Source organism: Ictalurus furcatus, chromosome 15 (assembly GCF_023375685.1).
Source record: "Ictalurus furcatus strain D&B chromosome 15, Billie_1.0, whole genome shotgun sequence".
In the NCBI taxonomy this organism is placed as follows: Eukaryota; Metazoa; Chordata; class Actinopteri; order Siluriformes; family Ictaluridae; genus Ictalurus; species Ictalurus furcatus.
Genome location: NC_071269.1, coordinates 21,211,180 through 21,230,787, shown reverse-complemented (window position 1 = coordinate 21,230,787; position 19,608 = coordinate 21,211,180). Strand labels below are relative to the sequence as shown.

The 19,608-nt window shown below is 38.1% G+C and overlaps 1 protein-coding gene across 2 annotated transcripts; it reads right to left on the bottom strand.

The window, feature by feature from the left end:
- Positions 1 to 6,512: 6,512 nt before the first annotated feature.
- On the bottom strand, positions 6,513 to 18,445 carry zgc:153867 (uncharacterized protein LOC337226 homolog). 2 transcript variants are annotated; one of them, XM_053643168.1, is made up of 7 exons: positions 18,304 to 18,445; positions 17,690 to 17,717; positions 14,024 to 14,167; positions 13,703 to 13,876; positions 10,608 to 10,685; positions 10,381 to 10,423; positions 6,513 to 7,069 (listed from the first exon to the last, which is right to left on the bottom strand). In XM_053643168.1, exons 1-6 carry the CDS (start codon positions 18,304 to 18,306, stop codon positions 10,395 to 10,397), a joined length of 456 nt encoding a protein of 151 aa, XP_053499143.1. In that variant the 5' UTR covers positions 18,307 to 18,445; the 3' UTR covers positions 6,513 to 7,069; positions 10,381 to 10,394. The 2 variants fall into 2 exon arrangements, with proteins under 2 accessions (XP_053499143.1, XP_053499142.1); XM_053643167.1 differs by lacking the exon at positions 10,381 to 10,423 and having other exon boundaries at positions 18,304 to 18,441.
- Positions 18,446 to 19,608: the final 1,163 nt, after the last annotated feature.

The following is a 19,608-nucleotide window of genomic DNA, read 5'->3' as shown; positions in this document are numbered from 1 at the left end:
TACATTACAGAAAAGATGGAAATCTTATAGTTATTGTGTGCACAATGGGGTTTGGCAGGAGACAAGTCAATACACATCAATACATCCATAAAACAAGCTCCATTTCTTCTCATAAAACAACTCTATAATAAAGAATGTGTAAATAACAGTGACTCTTTTCTTCCCTTGTACAGAAATCTATATGTCAAAGAAAAAGAAATCTGACTGGTCAGAAGGTGGTGATTCATTTTCTATAACTGGCTGTACTTCGAATCACAGATTTGTTACTGTTTCTATAGTAAAAACTCCACAGGGACAATGAGCACGCCATGATCTAAGGCTCATAATGTAAAACGGACACAAAATGTGTTGTTACTTAACAAAGAAAACCTATAATCGTTGATATGGAAACACTTTCTGTATGGAGACGTTTATGTAACATTTATGAAAGGACTCTTGAGTGTCAGCGTTTTGTAAAAGTCAGTACGTTTCACGACAGAGAAATGTGCACTTTCCAGTTTCTCCCTAACATGACAAGCTGCATTTAAAAAAAAAATTGATTAACTTTAAGAGAGAAAAAATGACAGGCTTGTGACTGTTTATCGCTGTTATAACGTAATTAACATTAGGAACTAACTGTGCTGAGTCATGGATGTCACACAGCATTAAATGTACATTTTTTTTTTTTTTTAAAGTTTTTAAAAAATGTGTTGTTTTTTAATAAATTAAAAACTGCCAAATTGCTGTGGTGTAAGAGGAATAAAACACTTGGGTGTTAACAGGAGTGGTAACAGTAACTCCTCTAGGCATCGTGCCACATCGCAACACCCCATCCTTGATCATTTTCCTACAGCAGCATTCCCCCAGGTGTTTAATTCATTATATAACCTACGCTATGTATACACATACACATATTTGTTTTAATATTAGGAACTGAATTCAGTAAGGCTGTATACAGGAAGAAAACCAGTGTCACTATTAAAAATAATAATAATAAATTAGACTCCTTAAAAACAGCAGACAGTGGAAACTTTGCCACTACCTGTGACAGTGTTAAAAAGAAGGGAGAAATCTTTAATTAAGAGCGAGCGGTAATGACATTCTGAACTTGCAGCCTGTGGGGGATCGCAGTGTGTGTGTGTGGAGCCAGCCTCCCTGCTCTCTCCCGCTAGACTACAGTTGAAAGTTAATTGGACCGGGAGAGGTCTGAGACGGTCTGCGCCGAGGCCCATTAGCGATTCCCCTGTCGAATGCAGAGCCACGAGGATCACAGACTCACAAATAGGAGGATTAAAATAATCAATACACTTCACTTACCTCCAACGCCTTCACACACGCGTACGGCTGCCCAAAGCTGCATGCAGACACATACGCCCCCCCACCCAACCGAATTCAGTAATTAGTAGAGGATCTATTCAGAATTGGTATGATACCTGGCGCCTTACCTTCACCCACACAAATAGCATTAACCGTGCTATCTAATGAGGGGGAATAGTTTTGACTGGTTGTGTAGAAATGAGGAAAAGGTCAGCGAGCTGTTGAGGGGTGTGCTCTAGCCACACAATGCATCAAACGATCTAGAGCTGATATTTCAGTTGTGGCATACACCCAAACAAACCCTCACTATAACCTTATTTTTTTTCTCCACCAAAAGTTGAAAGCAATATAGCAGGACTGTTCATACAGATTTATTGCTCACTCACAAATCCTTTTACCGACAGATTTGCTCCTTATATTTGCTCTCTGATTAATGGAGAAATAACACTGCAAAGTCATTAACTAATCCGAATGGGTTACAAGTTTCAAGTGACATGGTGGTTATTTTTAATAAGATGTTGCCACAAATTAATATATTGAGGCCAGAAGATGAACTTTCTGTGTCTACAAGTTAGGTTTCTCACACTAATTATTATGTTGTGGCCAAGATAGCTCATTTGTGGCCTCTAAATATATAAATATTCGGTTTCAATGTTTCAATTTGTGACTACGCCTTGGAAAAAGAAAATCGTCGCCACCTCACATGCTCAGTCATGCTCGGTTTGTTCATGAGCAAAGCGGATGCATGTCTGAGCAGGATTAAAGTTTAATGTGCATGTTTTGACAACCAAAATAATTCTCAAAAATTTCAAAAAAGGTTTGTAGTCATAAATGTGAAATGCCTACATACAAAATAAGGCGGTTGTATTTTTACCACAAGAACAAGGTTGTTATATACAGCAGAACATGAACCCAAGTACTGCAGCTTCAGTAGTCTAAAAAATAACAAGATTGGATTACATGTTAAAGTAATCTTTAAAAAAAAAAAAAAAAAAGAAAAAGAAAAGATAACTTCCTAATTTTAGTTGTGATAATCAGTGTCATTAAATTAAATTAAATTAAATTTCCTCAGAACTCAGTTGTATAGGACTAACAGAATACAAACATCTTACTTGAACAAAAACAAACAAACTACATTCATATACAAATTCAGAACTAAAGTCCCATATAAAATCCCTTAATACCAGGGTTTAGATGCACAGATCTGAAATATTATAGAAGAATTTCAGAACTGAGCTATACAAACAAATGTTAAAACCTTAAGTGGAGCTCTCAGAACTTCAGGCATCAAGTAAAGCCGGTTTTACACAATGGGATTTCAGTGATCATTTAGGATTATTACTTATCAAACCCAATACAATCAGGACTGAATTCTATAACAGATTGTGTGCTAAGGTGTTCTCCATGTCAGATTATAAGATGAAGATACAATACATCTATTATTAAAGAAATTTACTATCCTTTGGTTACATCATCAATAAGAGCAATCTGGAGAGCAAAAAGAAAAACAACAAAAGACAGGTTGGTTGACGTAATATGGATTCCTTTCTGTGCATTAGCATTTTTAAAATTTATTTCACCATTGCCACTACTGTATTTGTAGCTGTCCTATGAGTTTCGTGTCATCCTCATCCTAAGTCCTCCTATTGGTGGCTTTCAAATGAGGTGTAGTAGCAGTGATCACACACTGAGATTTTATCAAGAAAAAAAAAAAATGTAGAACTTTGTCATCAACTATCTTTGGTCGAAGTGGCTCTAAATGGCTGCCGGTATGTTCTAAGACTGCTGATCTCAATTCATAACCAAAGAATTCTTTTATGATGTGTGATTTACAGCATAACCCCAGCTTAAAACAAACACATATACACTATATGGCCAAAGGTTTGTAGATGCCTGACCTTCACACCCTTATGTTGTTCCTTCCCGAAACTGTTGCCACAAAGTTTGTGAAGTACACAATTGTATAGGATGTCTTTGTATGCTGTAGGGTTATAATTTCCTTTCACTGGAACTGAGAGGCCCGAACCTATTCCAGCCTGACAATGCCCCTGTGTGCAAAGCGAGCTCCATTTAGACATGGTTTGCCGAGGTTGGAATGGAGCTTTGGATGAATTAGACTGCTGACTGCCCCCAAGGCCTCCTCATCCAACATCAGTGCCTGATCTCACTAATGCTCTTGTGGCTGAATGAACACAAAACCCCAGAGTCATGCTCCAAAATCTAGTAGAAAGCCTTCCCAGAAATGTGGAGGTTTATTATAACAGCAAACGGAGGACTAAATCTGGAATGGGATATGGAACAAGCACATGGTCAGGTGTCCACAAACGTTTGGTAGTATTGTGTACTTACAAATAGTCCACCAGCTCAAATAGCTCATACAGCAGTAATTCAGATGCAATGACAAATCTTTAGCCTTGGTGAAAGACTTGTGCAAACAGAACCATCTGCAGCTCAACAAGAGCAGGACAAACGACTTGGATGATTTAAGCCCCACACCCCCTTCATCCCCAAACTCCCATTACTATTGATGAAAGTGGTGAGGCTTTTGGGTGGATGTGGACGCTAAACCAGATGGGTGGACAATCAAGATAAATGCAGTGTGTCAGAATGCTGTCCTTGTGTAAGTACAGTCTTCTACCAGTCTACTGTTTCTCTTATGTGCAAGTTCTTACTATAGAAATGATAATATATCAGAACAAGCCCTTCAATATAAACCTGTGATCCTGTTAGAAAACTAATCAACACCTTCTGACCAATCACAATTGAGAATTATAGTGGTATAAAACTGAATATCAACCACTTGCAAGTTTTTTTCAACCATAATTTGAAAAGCAGTCATTTTTTTTCTGAATCTTGTACATTTTAAAGATTCACTTACAGAAAATATAAATAGCACAGTGTCATAGAGAGACTAGTTTGTGTCAGACAGACAACTCAATTCTTTTTTTTTTAATTTATTTAAAGTAAGACTGATCATGGTTTCTATCTGGGTTTTACTCCCACTGAAGGATTATAAATGTCCTGATAGAACTTCTTATTTATAATTGAAAGTTTGACCTTCATACTGAAGACTCATTTTAAACTGTACATGTTGTACACTGAGGGAAAGGGGAAAAAAGTTTCAGGTGGCATTACAAACTCCCAACCCCGGCTATGAGTCACTGGTCTGACAGGACGTACTTACTGAGAAGTTCCAGATTAAGGGAATTAATTTACTACTGATATCTTGACAGCCTTTACAAGTAACTGTTTTTCCACAGTTTCCACAGGAAAGCTTATAAGATTTACTCAGTGGTTTAATGGCGACAGGATTTAGTATTTCGTATATATCATATATTTTTTGCTTTTTCGGAGCTAAAATGTTTACTCTGCCTGCCTGTTACTAAACCGAGTAACCATGAATTTCCTAATCTGTACAGAAAGGACACGGAAAACACTGAGCTAAACAGAACAGCCTATATCCTTATTATTATTATTATTATTATCATTCATCACTGCATATGTACTATATACAGTACTGCATCTAAGTGTTTAATAATGGGTAATGATGTGTGTTCCCTTGGCTGTAAAATAGTCTTAGAACAATAAATAGCATTTAGGGAAATATGTGCATGATAATTATGTGCAACATGCTTCCTACAATTATCAATGCAGCTTATTGCAGCAACAGTAACACTATTTAGCTTTATGATGTGGTACATGGCTCTTGGGTGAAATTTGTTTTTTCTTTAATATTGGTATTTCTGTAATTTCACCAGCTCCATTTGATGTTTTAACCAAAAACAGAAAAAAAAAAAGACTCATAATACTATCTATGCACCTGTTATGTCATTCTTAAGTATCTAATTATATGTTTTAAAAGGAGTATTAAAGAAAGATAATGTGTCTGTAACCATGAGTAGGAAATTCCTTACATTTCCATATTATTTGAAGGTTTCTTTTCAGTACCAAATACACAGCAAGTTCCGTACCCATAAAATAGCTTCCTGCTCATGTTTAGGATTAAAGCACTTTCTTTTTAGTTTAGTTCTAGAGAAGTGGTCACCAACCCTTTTCCTTGAGCTCTACCTTCCTCATGGGAAGGTCTCATCTCCAAACAAAATCTAACACACCTAGTTTAGCTGTTAAAGAACTCTTTAAGGCGATGATTAGATGGTCAGGTGGGCATGATTATGGTTGGAGCTAAACTTTTAAGGAAGGTAGATCTCCAGGAACAGGGTTGGTGACCACTGGTCTAGACTAAAGACCCACCTGTTTAATACAGAATACAGTTGACTTGCTGTAGGGGTAAAAACAGATGACCGGTATAGTTTTGGTGAACTGAGATACTGGTGCTGGCACCATTCTATTCAATCACTTTTTTTTTTGGACAGTGGACTAGACAGTTGTTGGTATTTCAGACTGTGAAGCCACAGCCTTTCTCCCTTTAGTCGGTAGTTAGGACTGCCTGAGCACCGTTACATTCAGATCACCTTAAATGTTATGCATATGCTGCTCCAGCATACTAAGCAGGTTTGTCTCTACCTCTTGGTTCCTGAAACGGTGTGCACCTGCTCTCGTCAGGATCCTACTCATGTTGTCCTGACACCTACAAGCTCCTGCTTACTCTTCACTGATTGCCTGATCAACCTTCCTTCACCTGGGAGTTGTAAATACAGTTAAACATATTCTGATTTTGGTTATAACGTGTATAATGTTATGTTATAATCGATAACTAGTCTAACTGATAAATAGTCTAATTGGAACTTCTAGACTACCTCATTTGTGAGTGTGGCCAAGTAATTATAGGCTCTCTCTGTTCAGTTCTGGGTTCCTCCTTCTTAGCTCTTTGGTATAATCATCCCTGGCTTCCTTACTGAAGGCTACCGTTACTGGTGTCCGTAAAGAGGCTTTGGGACAATCAGTATTGCAAAAAGTGCTATAAGAAAAAACAAATTATACGTTCTGCTTTATTCATGCTTCAGGTACTTATTGTCATAAGTTTCTGTGGTTCAAATAACTCTCCATTAAGGAATCAGATAACAGATGTGACTATGGCGCCATCTATCCATGAAGTTTGTGCTACGCAGTTAAGTTTTTATGTAGCACAATAGTTCTCTATAGTTTTCAAGCATCCAACCAAATTCATGTAGCCAGTAGTGTAATATTTAATATTAATGTAGTCTACAGACCAAACAAAAACAACACAGCAAATAGGACTAAAATTACCAAGAAAATATGTTTTAAAATGCATTTTATTTTAGGCCCAAACACTATGAGGAAAAACAAAACTGAAAATGGTACATTTTGAAACATGACCTTTAAGTTCAGATGTTAAGGTTTTCTGCATAAAATTGCCCCTTGTTGTATGAGGCAGCTAAAGGAAAATGCAATTGCCCTGCTATAAAGCACTGTCCATCACTAAAGCGCCTGAGGATTGACTGGACATATTGCATCTAAGATGATGTTACTACATGGACCTGTGCTGCATGAAGAGGTTTTATTGCAGAGTTTTCTCCTTCATGCAGCGATGTGCTTATAATATCACTGCGCTTTGCGGACACTAGTTATGAGGCCATGTAGGATCTTAACTAGGGAAGATAAAGGCACTTCTGAAAATAAAAATATGAGTGCAAATGTGCGGAATAGAGAAGCAAAAGAGCTGCAGAGGAATGAATGAACAAAAAGAATGGCAAGAAATATAAGACGACAAATAGACAAATGCACAAGGAGACAAAAATTTGTTGATTTCTTTATCTTTATCTTCAACCGTTCATGACCATCCGCACGAGTTCTGTAACAGAAAAAGGAGAAAGATTTTAGGACGCAATCACTGTAAACGGATCACGAACAAGGAGAGGGTGGAGCCCATCTACAACACTACAACAGTGTCACACATCACTTTTAAATCTCGCGAATACAGAGTTATTTGACATGCTGACGTTTCACCTAAAACTCACTTAAAATGACCTAAAATGAAGCAGTGTGCTTGTTTTCGATCAAGAACAAAACAAAAAAAAGATTCTGGCAAATCTTCACTCCTCAGTTATAAAAATATCAATAATTTACAACTTCAGTTGTTTTCGATTGGTTGTTGAAGACAAAATTGAAGCGCATTTTTCTTAGGCAAGTAATGAACAACTTCTGAAACCCTTTCACTTCAAATTTGTCTCCGAGTCATCTCATGGTTGGTCCATTCTTATCTGATTGACTTGTGTCCCCCATGTGTCCACATTGCCACTGCTGTAACCTTTGGCCCATATGGCATGTTGTAGATAGGAGCCACCCCAATCAATCCTCATTCACACCAGAGAAAGGCAACAGTGAGTGATGATCACTATCTGCTACTCAGCCAGAGCTTAAGGGTTTGACCAGGTCTATAGGACTCAAGAGAAAGTTAGAGAAACTCCTCCAGGTTTTCCTCTACAACAAGTCAGGATTAGAGAACAGTACAGAGAGTCTGTATATCCCAGCTGTCAATCATCAAGGGAAAGGAGAAAGAGCAGCAAAAACATTATAGCAACTCACTGCCACTGGCTGGTTAGTAAAAGAAGCAACTGTGCTGTTTTGAAAGCTTTGGGAGAATGTACACCTCTTATTGTCTCAATTCATTAAACGTACTTAATGCACCACAGAGTGACACATTACACAAGTTTCCAAATGAGACAATCACAGTGTACATACTCTGAAAGACTTTTGTAATTTCATTAAATGCGGCTAATACTTGAGACCTAGATAGTTGATGTCCTCCTCCACTACGCAGAAAAAACTGAAGGCTGTTAAAGAATTCGGGGTTGTGTCCCAACCTTTGTATTAAGTGGTAATGGAAATTTGTGGGTGGGTTGTTGGCTGTACTTCTTTTAGGTACAAGAACATCGGATGCCAGTTTTAACCCCTCAGCTTGTAACTACTATTGCAGAATTCAAATGCCAAATCAGCAGGTCAGGAACATCCTGTTTTAGAAGATACGCTATATGGCCAAATGTTTCTGGACACCTGACCATCACACCTATACATGCTTGTTAAACATCCCATACCAGATTTAGTCCCCCTTTGCTGTGGTAACCTCCACTCTTCTGGGAAGGCTTTCCACTAGATTTTGGAGCGTGACTGAGGATTTGTGCTCATTCAACCACAGGAGCATTAGTGAGGTCAGGTACTGATGTCAGGCGAGGAAGCTTGGGGTGCAGTCAGTGTTTCAGTTCATCCCAAAGGTGTTCAGAGCCACTCAAGTTATTCCACTTCAACCCTGGCAACCATGTCTTCATGGATCTCACTTTGTGCACAAAGGATTGGGCCACTTAGTTCCAGTGAAGGGAAAATGAAATGCTACAACAAACAAACAAGCCATTCTATACAACTGTGCACTTCCAAATGTGTGTCAAAAGTTTTGGGAAGGCCAACATATGGATGTGATGGTCAGGTGTCCACAAACTTTTGTCCATATGCATACGTACCCGTGAATTAGTAATGCTTTTCTTTAATGTTTGCCTAAAAAACCTACACATTTTAGCTATAAGCAACTAAGGCACCTCACTTGTACAGGGAGGGGGGGAAAAGTCAAAAATTGTCTTCCATCTAGTTTACATTAATAACGTTGATCGAACATAGCAATTTGGATATTAACCTTCAAAGACCAAATCCGCTGCCTACAGCTAAAAACAACTGTTGTTCTAAAATGTTTAATAACTTCTGAACCACTAATCCAATCTGTATGCTTTAAAAAGTTCAGTAAAGTTCAGTTTTCTTTGATATCACATTGTCTCAGTTGGATGTTCAGATGCTCTGTGATGAATACGGATATTTCATGGTTACGCCATCACATTCTGCAGCATTTATTCGTCTAGGAAACCCACGCAGTTCCTCTGAGCCAAACCGGAAACAAACTGTTGGTGCTTGAAGACAAAATTTCATTTGGAAGTCTAAAACATCCAGGTATATCTTTCTAAAGAAAACAAATCCAAACTTCATGAAGTTTTGTTTGAGTTCACAGTAAAAAACAAACAAACAAACAAAAAAAAACACCAAATTGTTTCTGCCGTTTTTCTAAAAATTCTGGATAATTCATCCACCCTGAGACAAAAAAAAAAAAAATTAACAATGGGACTTGAACTAGATTGAAAATGAGATTTCTCCTGTTTAAAATGATATATGGCAGCACTTGATGCTGACTGCTAGAATATGTTAGAAAAACAAACAAAAAAAATTACAGGAGAGTCAGATTTCCCAAAATGTATCTAGGTCTTTAAAGGGTTAAATAATGACAAAAAATTTAAGATGAATGCCAAACAGCCTATATCTGAATAACACAAAACAATTATTTTATTTTTCACAGGATAGTCTGGCACCTTCACCTGTGCTACCATTAGCTAAATAGTTCAGCTTGCTAGATAACGAACGGCAAAAAGTACTAGACAAATGAAAACCTACTTAAATTATGATTAAATTGATTCAACATGGCTAGCGGTGCAACAGGAAAAATAAAGCTAATTTTCGAATTTATTCGGTTATTAGCTTTGTATTATAGGTGGAACACACTTTCGCACTTTTATATGAAAGGAAAGGCAGTAAAACTAAGAAGGTCTATGAGAAACCCCTACAAAAATAATTGAGACAGAATCAGTGGTGCCCCCTGCATCAACTGTCTAGGTCTCATTATATATATGCACTTGAGGTATTGTGCAGCATGGATGTAAACCAGCGGAGTCCTTGTGGCCAATGCAGTGCTGGGCCAGATGCATGCAGAGAACACGCCACAGCCAGGGGCCCAGAGTGAGCTGGTGTTGCTGCTGTACAAACATGACCATAAAACAACGAGTCAAATCCTCCACACTAACACCAGCTCGAACCAGACCCTTGAAATACAGACACGTCACACCTCACAGGAATTCTGAGCAAAAACAGAACTTTACAGATTATCATCTATTTCCGATTATTTTAATAACAGCTGGGCCATTTCCAATGTGGTTACAGTATTAAATTTAATTTCCAAATGGCTGTAGTACTAATGGTATACTGTGCAGGCACGCGTGCTTGTATAAAGGAATAAGAGTCTGGATCAAAGCATTTCAATGTATACGTGTTGATGGCAAGAGGACGACGTACTCCTGAGACGGCTCTCAGCCAGACATGATGTGACGAACAAAAGCTGCGAGAGACCAGTAAACGTTATGACATGTACCCCACTAATCAAAATAACACTATATTGCATGAATCTTTAAGCATTATGCACTTTATACAAACACACAAGACAGCTCATAATGCAGAATTGAATATACATGAAATTCCTTCTCTGGTCACAACACCAGGTTTAGGGTAACATTACATTTTACCTTCATAATTGATGCAGCCATTGGCATCCTCATGTCCAGCCAGGAGTGTTTCTACCTCATCCTCGGTCATTTTCTCCCCTAAAGAAAGATCAAATGTCTTTAGTCATGAAAAAAAAAAAGGAATTCTACTAAAATATCTGATCAGCATTACTAAAATTATGCTCCAATGGGAAAAAATCTAATTAGTAGCAGTAGCTAGACATGCCAATCACGATTCGAATCGATTCACGATACTAGCGCCAAGATTCAATTCGATTCTCAGAATATTTAGAACAAAATTTTAATGTAGAAAAATGATGACTGAAAAGACCGATTCATAAACCAGGCAAAAACAGTGTGTTTTTGTCTTAATAAAGCTAAATAAATAAAAAAAATTGCTCCAAACAAATAAAAAAATTGCTATAGTAAACAAAATGTACTACAGGTTCACCATATCTTAAAGAAAATTAAGTAAATTGATACATTCTCCCACAAATTTCATTAAATAAACAACGTCTCTGACCGGGGGAAAATGACTGACTGAACCATAATGAACTCCGGAACAGTGCATCATGTTAACCGAAAATGATGGAAAACCAGCTTTCAAAAGGAGCTGGAGTTCTTTGATAGCTACTGAAGAGCTCTTTAATTGTTATAACGTGGATGTGTAACAATGTAACCTGTAATTTGTGTCGGCTGTTGTGATCTGCAGTGATCAGTCAGTGTGCTCGCTACATATTTTGACTCTAAGGGTTGTGCAGATCGGGACCTCTGGTGTTCAAACAGTGCAACTGCATTAGATGCATAATTAAGAGAATGCTCATCATATACACCAGGTGTGTCCAATCTTATCCTCAAAGGGCTGGTGTGGGTGCAGGTTTTCATTCCAACCAAGCAGGATCCACAGCTGATTCCACCTGTTTAATCAGTTGATCTTGGCTTTCAATAGACTCAGGAGTGGCTTCTGCTTGGTTGGAATGAAAACCTGCACCCACACCAGCCCTTTCCGGATAAGATTGGACACCCCTGATGTACATGATGCGAATCGCACATTTCTCGAATGCAAATAGTCACAATTTTGCGTACTACTACTAATCAGGAATTATAAATGCCATCACTATCTGGTTGGAAAGCATTGGGAAAACTTATGGGCATGAGGGCATCCATCCTGCCGGTGAGTTTTTTGGCACGTGTATGGCCAACCCACAAAAGGGGAGGCTATAAAATAGCAGGAGTTTTGACAGATGTTTAAACTGAGTGTGTGGGATTGACAGGAGGGGCTGGACACCTGTGGTGGCTTCAACTTATTTCTAAGGTCACAAATCAGAAAACACAGGATTTCACTAGCGGTATTGATATTGTTTATGATTAAATGACTGAAGGATCACATTCCACCAAATAATCCAATTCCATTGTTCCCAAGAAAAAACTTCAGTAGACTACAAAAAAACTAATTTTATTTATGCATATCTATAGCTGCCTCTCAATTATGTTCATGTTTCTGATACGTAAATCATCAACAGAGGCTGCAGAATACGTTGGGTCCAATGATGTTTGTAATACTGTTTATTTTTATGCTAAAAAGGGTGACTGACAGGATGCTGCCTTGCGGCACCCCTAGTTCTTGTGTGTCTAAGGTTGACAGGGTGTTTCCTATTCGGACACGAAAATCTCTGTTAGATAGGAAGTTGGCAATAAAATTTGGAAGGCAACCCCGAAAACCCATTTTGTGCAAATCTTTTAAGATGGCGTGTTTCCAGATTGTATCATAGGCTTTTTTTAAGGTCGAATAAAACAGCTACGGTGTGCTCTTTTATAAAACCACTCTGCATAAACGTCTTATAAAGGTGGTCCAAGGTGCTTTTTCCTCGTCTGAAACCACACTGGTAGTTCCTGATCTTATGGTCTGTCCCCAGTATCCACACAAGACGATTATTTACCATTCTTCCCATGGTTTTACAGAGGCAGCTAGTCAGAACCATAGGGCGATAACTGTTTGGTTCGATACGATCTTTGCCTGCTTAGGTATGGGTATGATTATTGCCTCTTTCTAGTAGGATGGTACGTCTCCTGAATTCCAGATGGTGTTAAAGCTGTCCAAGAGGATCAATAACGTGCTTTGGGGTAAGTGCTTTAAAAACTGCTAATGAATTCATTCCAGTCCAACAGAAGTATCGTTAGGGCAGTTTACGGCTTTTAAGAGTTCCTGCATTGTAAAAGGCTGGTTTTATGGTTCCATGTTATCTGGTATTATATTTGGTAGTTGTGTTTTTGTACCATGTTGTGTCTTCTTCCCTCTTGAGCTTTGATTATGTTCAGCTGATATACTCTGATCTTCAGTAGCTTGAAACTGGTTGACCATCATTTGGCATTGGGTGCTTGGAGTCTTCTTTTTAGGTGGAGTAGAGCTTTTGTTGATTTGTTGTGGTTTATCAGTATTCACCCAAGTCAAATCTGTGTGAGCCCATGGTGGGTTTTACCACAAATGCATATGATTTCCTTGAATTAACGGGTGGTGATTTATCAACCATTTTACATGCTTGTGTCTAGCTCACCTTTTCTAGTCCGAATTACTCCTTTACTGCAGTTTAGTGATGCATGGTGGTAGGCTTAAAAGGGACATTTGCTAACATATTTGCATGCATCAGATAATCGGCATGATTATGGAGCATCGGCTTGGAGCACTCTACCACTACCTGTCCAGTCCTTAACGTTTTCATGTTTCACTGTGCCTGCTATACCAGAGATGCCTTTCTGTATTGCAAAAGAGGATAGCTTCACAAGGGGCATGTCAGGCAGTAGAGATTCCAGAAGTATAAATCTCTGCCAGTTCTCATTTTTTGGGGGTACACACAGCCAGTATCACAGTCGTCATCTAGGTTTTGATCCAGCATCCTTCATTTAGGTTTTTTTTTTGTGAGCCATATTTATGTTACTTAGTTTCATCACTCCTGCTCCCCACTTGCCTCAGAGCCCAACAAGGGGATGCACAGTGCCACTGAAATCCTCCGGTTATGCACCAAGGATACAGGGATGATATACTCAAACAAAGAGAACTATAAGTTCACATTACCCGGCTGTGTTATATAATCTTCATTAAAGAGAAGTAGGCTTACCCAGTGTGGTCAGAACATGGCGGAGCTCAGCGCCCATTACTGTGCCGTTGCCTTCCTTGTCAAAGACTCGCAGCCCCTCCACAAAGTCCTCAAACGAGCCCTGGTCTTTGTTCTTAGCAATGGCCTGGAACATGGGCAGGAACTGCTCAAAGTCCAGCATTTTGGTGTTCATCTCTGGAACACAGAATGGAAAAGTGATGCTGCTGTTACATTTAAACGCTTACAATAACAATTAAACCCTTACAGCATAAACAATTCTCTCTCTCTTTTTTTAGGTGAAGAGCAATAATACAGAGTAGAGTGCTGGCTTTGTATCCCTACCCTCAGCCTTGGGGTTGCCTAGAACCTTGAGAACCTCAGCGTTGACTGGGTTCTGGCCGAGGGCCCGCATCACGTCCCCACACTGACTGTAGCAGATCCTCCCATCTCCTGTCCGGTCAAACAGGAGGAAGGCGTCTTTGAATTCTAGACAGAGAGAGAGAGAGGGGATGGGGGGCAGGACTCAAACATCAGGGACAAATATGGAAAGGGGTGTGTGTGAGTGCACAAAGTAAAGAAAGCGAGGGGTGATGACAAGACACAACGTGCAAAGAAAATAAAAATAAAAAACAAGGAGAAGAGGAGACTAATTTCTATTAAAATGATTGTTCTATTAGGTCATGTTTAAAAAAAGAAGAAAAAAAAAAAAGACATGCATTTCATAAAAGCCAGTAAACAGAAGTAAAGTGATCATAAGAACAGAAAAACAGATGGAAATGCCAGTGTAACCCGAGTACCCAGAAACACTGCACCAGCAATCAATATTAATGTTATTCCAGACTGTTTTCAGCGCTGTCTATTCACATTAGATGATGCAGAACAAGAGACTACTAAAGAATGTATGCATCCATATTTAACCCTATTGAGTACAAAGCAAACTATGCTGATGATAAACCAAGTAGATGGTACGTTTTAATAGGGCTGCTCCATTATGGCAAAAATCATAATCACGATTATTTTGGTCAATATTGAGATTGCAATTATTTAACTTGATTACTGACTGACTTTGGAAACATCATGCATTTATTGAATTATAAAAATAACTATTGTATTTTTAACAGTGGATTTCCTTGAATATAATTCACCTGGGAAAAAAAAAAAGTAAAACTCATATACACGATTTTACACACTTAATGTAAAAATAAAAATAAATTAGATCACTATGCCTCTACATATACCTTCCTTACTTATTCGAGCTATGGGTAGCTGCTTACATTAGTTTTTTTTTATGCGGTGCACGAAATTTCTGCATTTTCCGCATCTCTTTTTACGGTATTGATGTCTCTCTTGTAAGCTAATTAAATAAAGTTGGCGGAGCACCTCACGTGACGCATTTCGGCGAACCGCATCGCCAGAAATGAACCTTAAAGTTCCTTAGCCAATGAAATTCTGTCTCCTGGTTTAGATCAGCCTGTAGCTTCTGCGTGAGTTCTAGAAAGTAAATGAGAGTGTTTAGACCAGCTGTCATGACGCTAGAGGAAATGAGCTTTCCAATGATACCAAACGTTATTTCTTTTCATTCCACATCGAACTCATCGAAATTAAACTTTTTCCAAACAGCTGAAACGCTTTTAGCTTTCTTGTCGAACAAATTCTCTCCGTCATCTCGGCTCGAGCTGAACTAAAAATGCCGCCACCTGGAGACGAGTCAGTTTGGCCCTTTTAGGGAGGGACGAAAGCACACCGCTGTAAAGAAAATTGGCACGCGGTTTTTAAAAAGACAAAACAAGAACATTGTGAAACGGAACGCAGCACAATAATCGTTTTATCGATTATTATGTTTTCATAACCGTCTGAGACCATGATCGAAATTGAAATCGAAAATTCGATTACTCGCACAGCCCTACGTTTTAAGATACAGGACACTTGTCTCATACAAGTTAAGAATATTAAAAACCATTTTATTACCACATGGATTAAACAGATCCTGAACACAACCAAAGAGGCCGAAAATAAAAATCCTAAACACAAAGACAACATGATAAAACAATTTTTTTTGTTGATATAATCTTGCTACTGAATCACAACACACAACAAAAAAAATGCACATGCCTTAACAAGGTTGAGGGACGGCATGCTTATATGATTAGCAAAATTCCTGAGTATAACACGCCTCTCACACTACACAATGGCATGCAATCATTTGTGGCCTTTGAACAATGATGAACAGAGTTTTCAAAAAATTCTTTACAATCATCTTTTCCAAAATGAAAAAAAGATACATATTTTTTTACTCTCACACAGAATTACCAACCAAGGAAATTTAAACGCACAAAACTTTTTTGGTATTCAGAAAAACTTGGACAATACCAGAATTTTTTTTTTTACAGTGGCTAAAATTTGAAAGGACATTTTCAAACTCTGTGTATTAGACTTACACTTCAAGGACGCGAATATCAACGCTAGTGCTAGATTACACTGTCCTTTTCGGTTTAACCTTGGTCTATAATTTATCAAACATCAACACACGGTCATACCTGGAGTATCAAGCATCACCCGAGTGCACCGCTGCACAATGTCTGGCTTCCTCAGTTAAATATAACCATAAATATAATCGACTGCGGTATTGGTGAGCTTGGCTAACATTACATATTTTTGCAGCAGACTGTTGTGACATATCTATTTCATTTCTGATTTTTTTTTTAAACATTAAATTAGATCAAGCTTCAATATATCAACTGAGCTTCTTATTCTGATTAAATAATTGTACACTCAAAGGTACATCGGATTACACGCGTAGAAGACGACGCATTTCAAAAACACAAGTTCAAACAACTACACCCATCTTACACGGTGTTGACTAACAGCTGTGATTTAAATAAGGAGAAGAATAACAGCAATGCTCTCATCAACACACTGCATTAAAAAAAAACTCAATGCAAATAAACAAGTGCTATATCACTAATGATAATGTTCATGAGTTAAAAACGTTGCGTAAATAATACTAGTTTGATCTTTTTAGTACTTATAGCAGCCGAGTATTAAAGTTTAGACGGCCCTACAGAAATAACTCGTCTGTGCCGTGCTTCCTGCTCGCTGGAATGTGGCCGTTCCCTGGCAGACTGGAAACGTACTCTTTAACCATATAAGGAGTTGGAGAGACCGGGAACAGGGGAACGCTTAACAGTGAACAGTGTTATGTCAACCATTTTTAAATCAAACAAACCAGACAAGGGGTGAACCTGAATGATTGGCCACCTAAAAAGGCCACAGCGTCCTCTTTCAGAGACCAGGACTGGAAACACAACATACCTGTCCTTAAGCTGGAAGATCAGGAATCGAAACCACAGATGAATCTAATGCAGCACGCATCATTTCAGCATGAATGTGCAAGTCCCATCAGTTTATGCACACTTTAACATAAAGAAACAACCGACTGTTTCCTGTAGGACACACCCTGTTCGAGGCGGATGGACTTCCTACAGCGCAAACTAAAAACCACTTCCCTGATCGTCAAAACTCTCACTTTTTACTGATTCATGCACACATTAAAACCCAACCGGGACTCAAAAAGTGGCATGCAAAACAAAACACCCAGACACACACAAAAGCTCACCAGGACAAAACACACTACAAGTGTACTTGCACTGGAAAAATAAATAAATAAATAAATAAATAAATAGATAAAAACACAGGCGACGTGCTGAACCTTTCAGAGCACTCACCATGTATTTGCTCCAAGTTAAACTCAATCTGGAGATTTGATCACAGGTGCAGGAGAGAGGGAGAAGAAGAAGAAAAAGAAAATAATACACAGCAATAAGGAAAGATGGGAAGATTTTGTTGGCTAGGATGGAGTGCAAGAAGCAGGTGATGGAGCTACGCTTGGGAAGTAAAAATATGTAAATAAATAAATAAGTACATAAAATAAAAATAAAAATAAAAATAAAAATAAAAAAAAAGGTCCACATGCAGGGGTTTAAATTAAATCGTTTCGGACAAACTCACCAAGAATTTGGTCTTCTGTGAAGTCGCACTGTTTAAAGATAAAGCGTTAGGAGCCGGGAGTAAACAGATAATCCAGTAGGGGAGAAAGTGTTTTGTTTGTTGTTTTTAAAAAAAAAAGGAATTTAAAAGTTAGCTAACTAGCTAACGCGCGAGACTTACATCGCGCGACTAACATCCGGTGTTGACTAGCCACAAGTAATAAAATTAGCCATATGAAAATGTAAGCTAGCTACAAATACAAACACATATGCGTTTTAAAAATAAACATAACTTAAAAAAATATTTTACAGTACAATTATAAATAAATAAAAACACTACCTTTACAAATTTTAAGTTAGCTAACTAAAACCATATCACTCTCTCCTAAGCCAGCTAGCAACAGAATGCGCAGGAAGCTAATGTTATATATTCTCACACACACATACATACATACATACATATATATATATATATATATATATATATATATACATATATATATATATATATATATATATATATATATATATATATATATATATATATATATAATGTATTATTCCTTGGCTTGTCTTGACTACCCCGAACGTAAACTTCAGCTAACTCATTTAGCTAAACGCTATGAGAAAGCCTACCATAATTGCTAGGAAGCGCGAGCTGGGCGGCTGCTGCGGGCGGAGTGAAGAGAAATGAAGCGCCTCCGCCGTCTTTCAGCTCTCAAACGAGGAAGAGACGCCGAGTCGAGTGCCAGAAACTAATCTGTATATGCTACACGGACATTCAATACAATAGCGAAACCGAGGATTCAGGTTGATGCCAATGCCTTTTAGATCTGGAAACGTGCGTGCTACGTCATCGCGTTGTACGCGCTTACGTTACGTCGCCGTAGAGGACGCCATATACAGTGCAGCAGGCTTCAGGAATGCAGAGTAGTTACGGTATTCCATCCAGCCTCCATGCTGAGTTTAGTGAGAAACCAACTATGGGAACTTACATAATAGCGTTAAAACTGCTTAATCCATCCGTCACGAGCAAAATAGAGCTCAACATATACTGTAAATAAATAAATAAATAAATAAAGGAACTAAAAAAATTGCCTGGTTTGCAAATAAAGTACTGTAAAATTTACAGTACTGTAAAACATACACATAATACATACATACATACATACATACATACAATAAAGAAGTATGATATCTTACATAGTATAAAATAGCACATACAGCAGTGAATTTGCTCATTTGCTAGACGCAGGATACAACTGAGCGGAAGGGTCTTGCTCAAGGACCCAATCAACCACCTTTTTTGTGACTCAAAACCTTAAACACTGAGCCACCACAACTAGCTCCACTAGCTTGCACTGATATAATGAAATCTTTTAGTGAAGTCAGTGGTAAAATGATTTGAATCAGCTAGCAGTGTTCTTCTGGTGTAGTTATGGTGTCTCTGTGGATAAGGCTTTGAGTCACAGAGTAGAAGGTTGTATGTTCAGTTTCCATCCCTGCCAAGCTGTCATGGTTGGGCAAGATCGTTCATCATTAGCTCAGGTGTATCCTGTGTAATTTTATACAGCGTTAAGACATTGCAGTACTTTAGTGTACAAAGTATGTTTCACATTTGTTTTCTGTAAATTTTACAGTACTTTACTGACAGCCCAATTTACAGCACTTTTTATTTATTTTAATTTTTTTACAGTGTGCAGTAAACAACTGTAAAGCATATTTACTGCAAGGTACTGTAATATCTCACATAGTATTATTTTATTTTACACATAATCCAGTACGTTTGCTAATTTATCTGACACTTAAAAAAAAAAAAAAAAAAGATAAAAAAAAGAAGCAATTTTCTCTTGATGCAGGATACAAATGAGCTGAAAGGTCTTGCTTAAGGACCCAAGTTGGCAGTTTGATGGTGCTGGGATATGAACACACAATATTCTA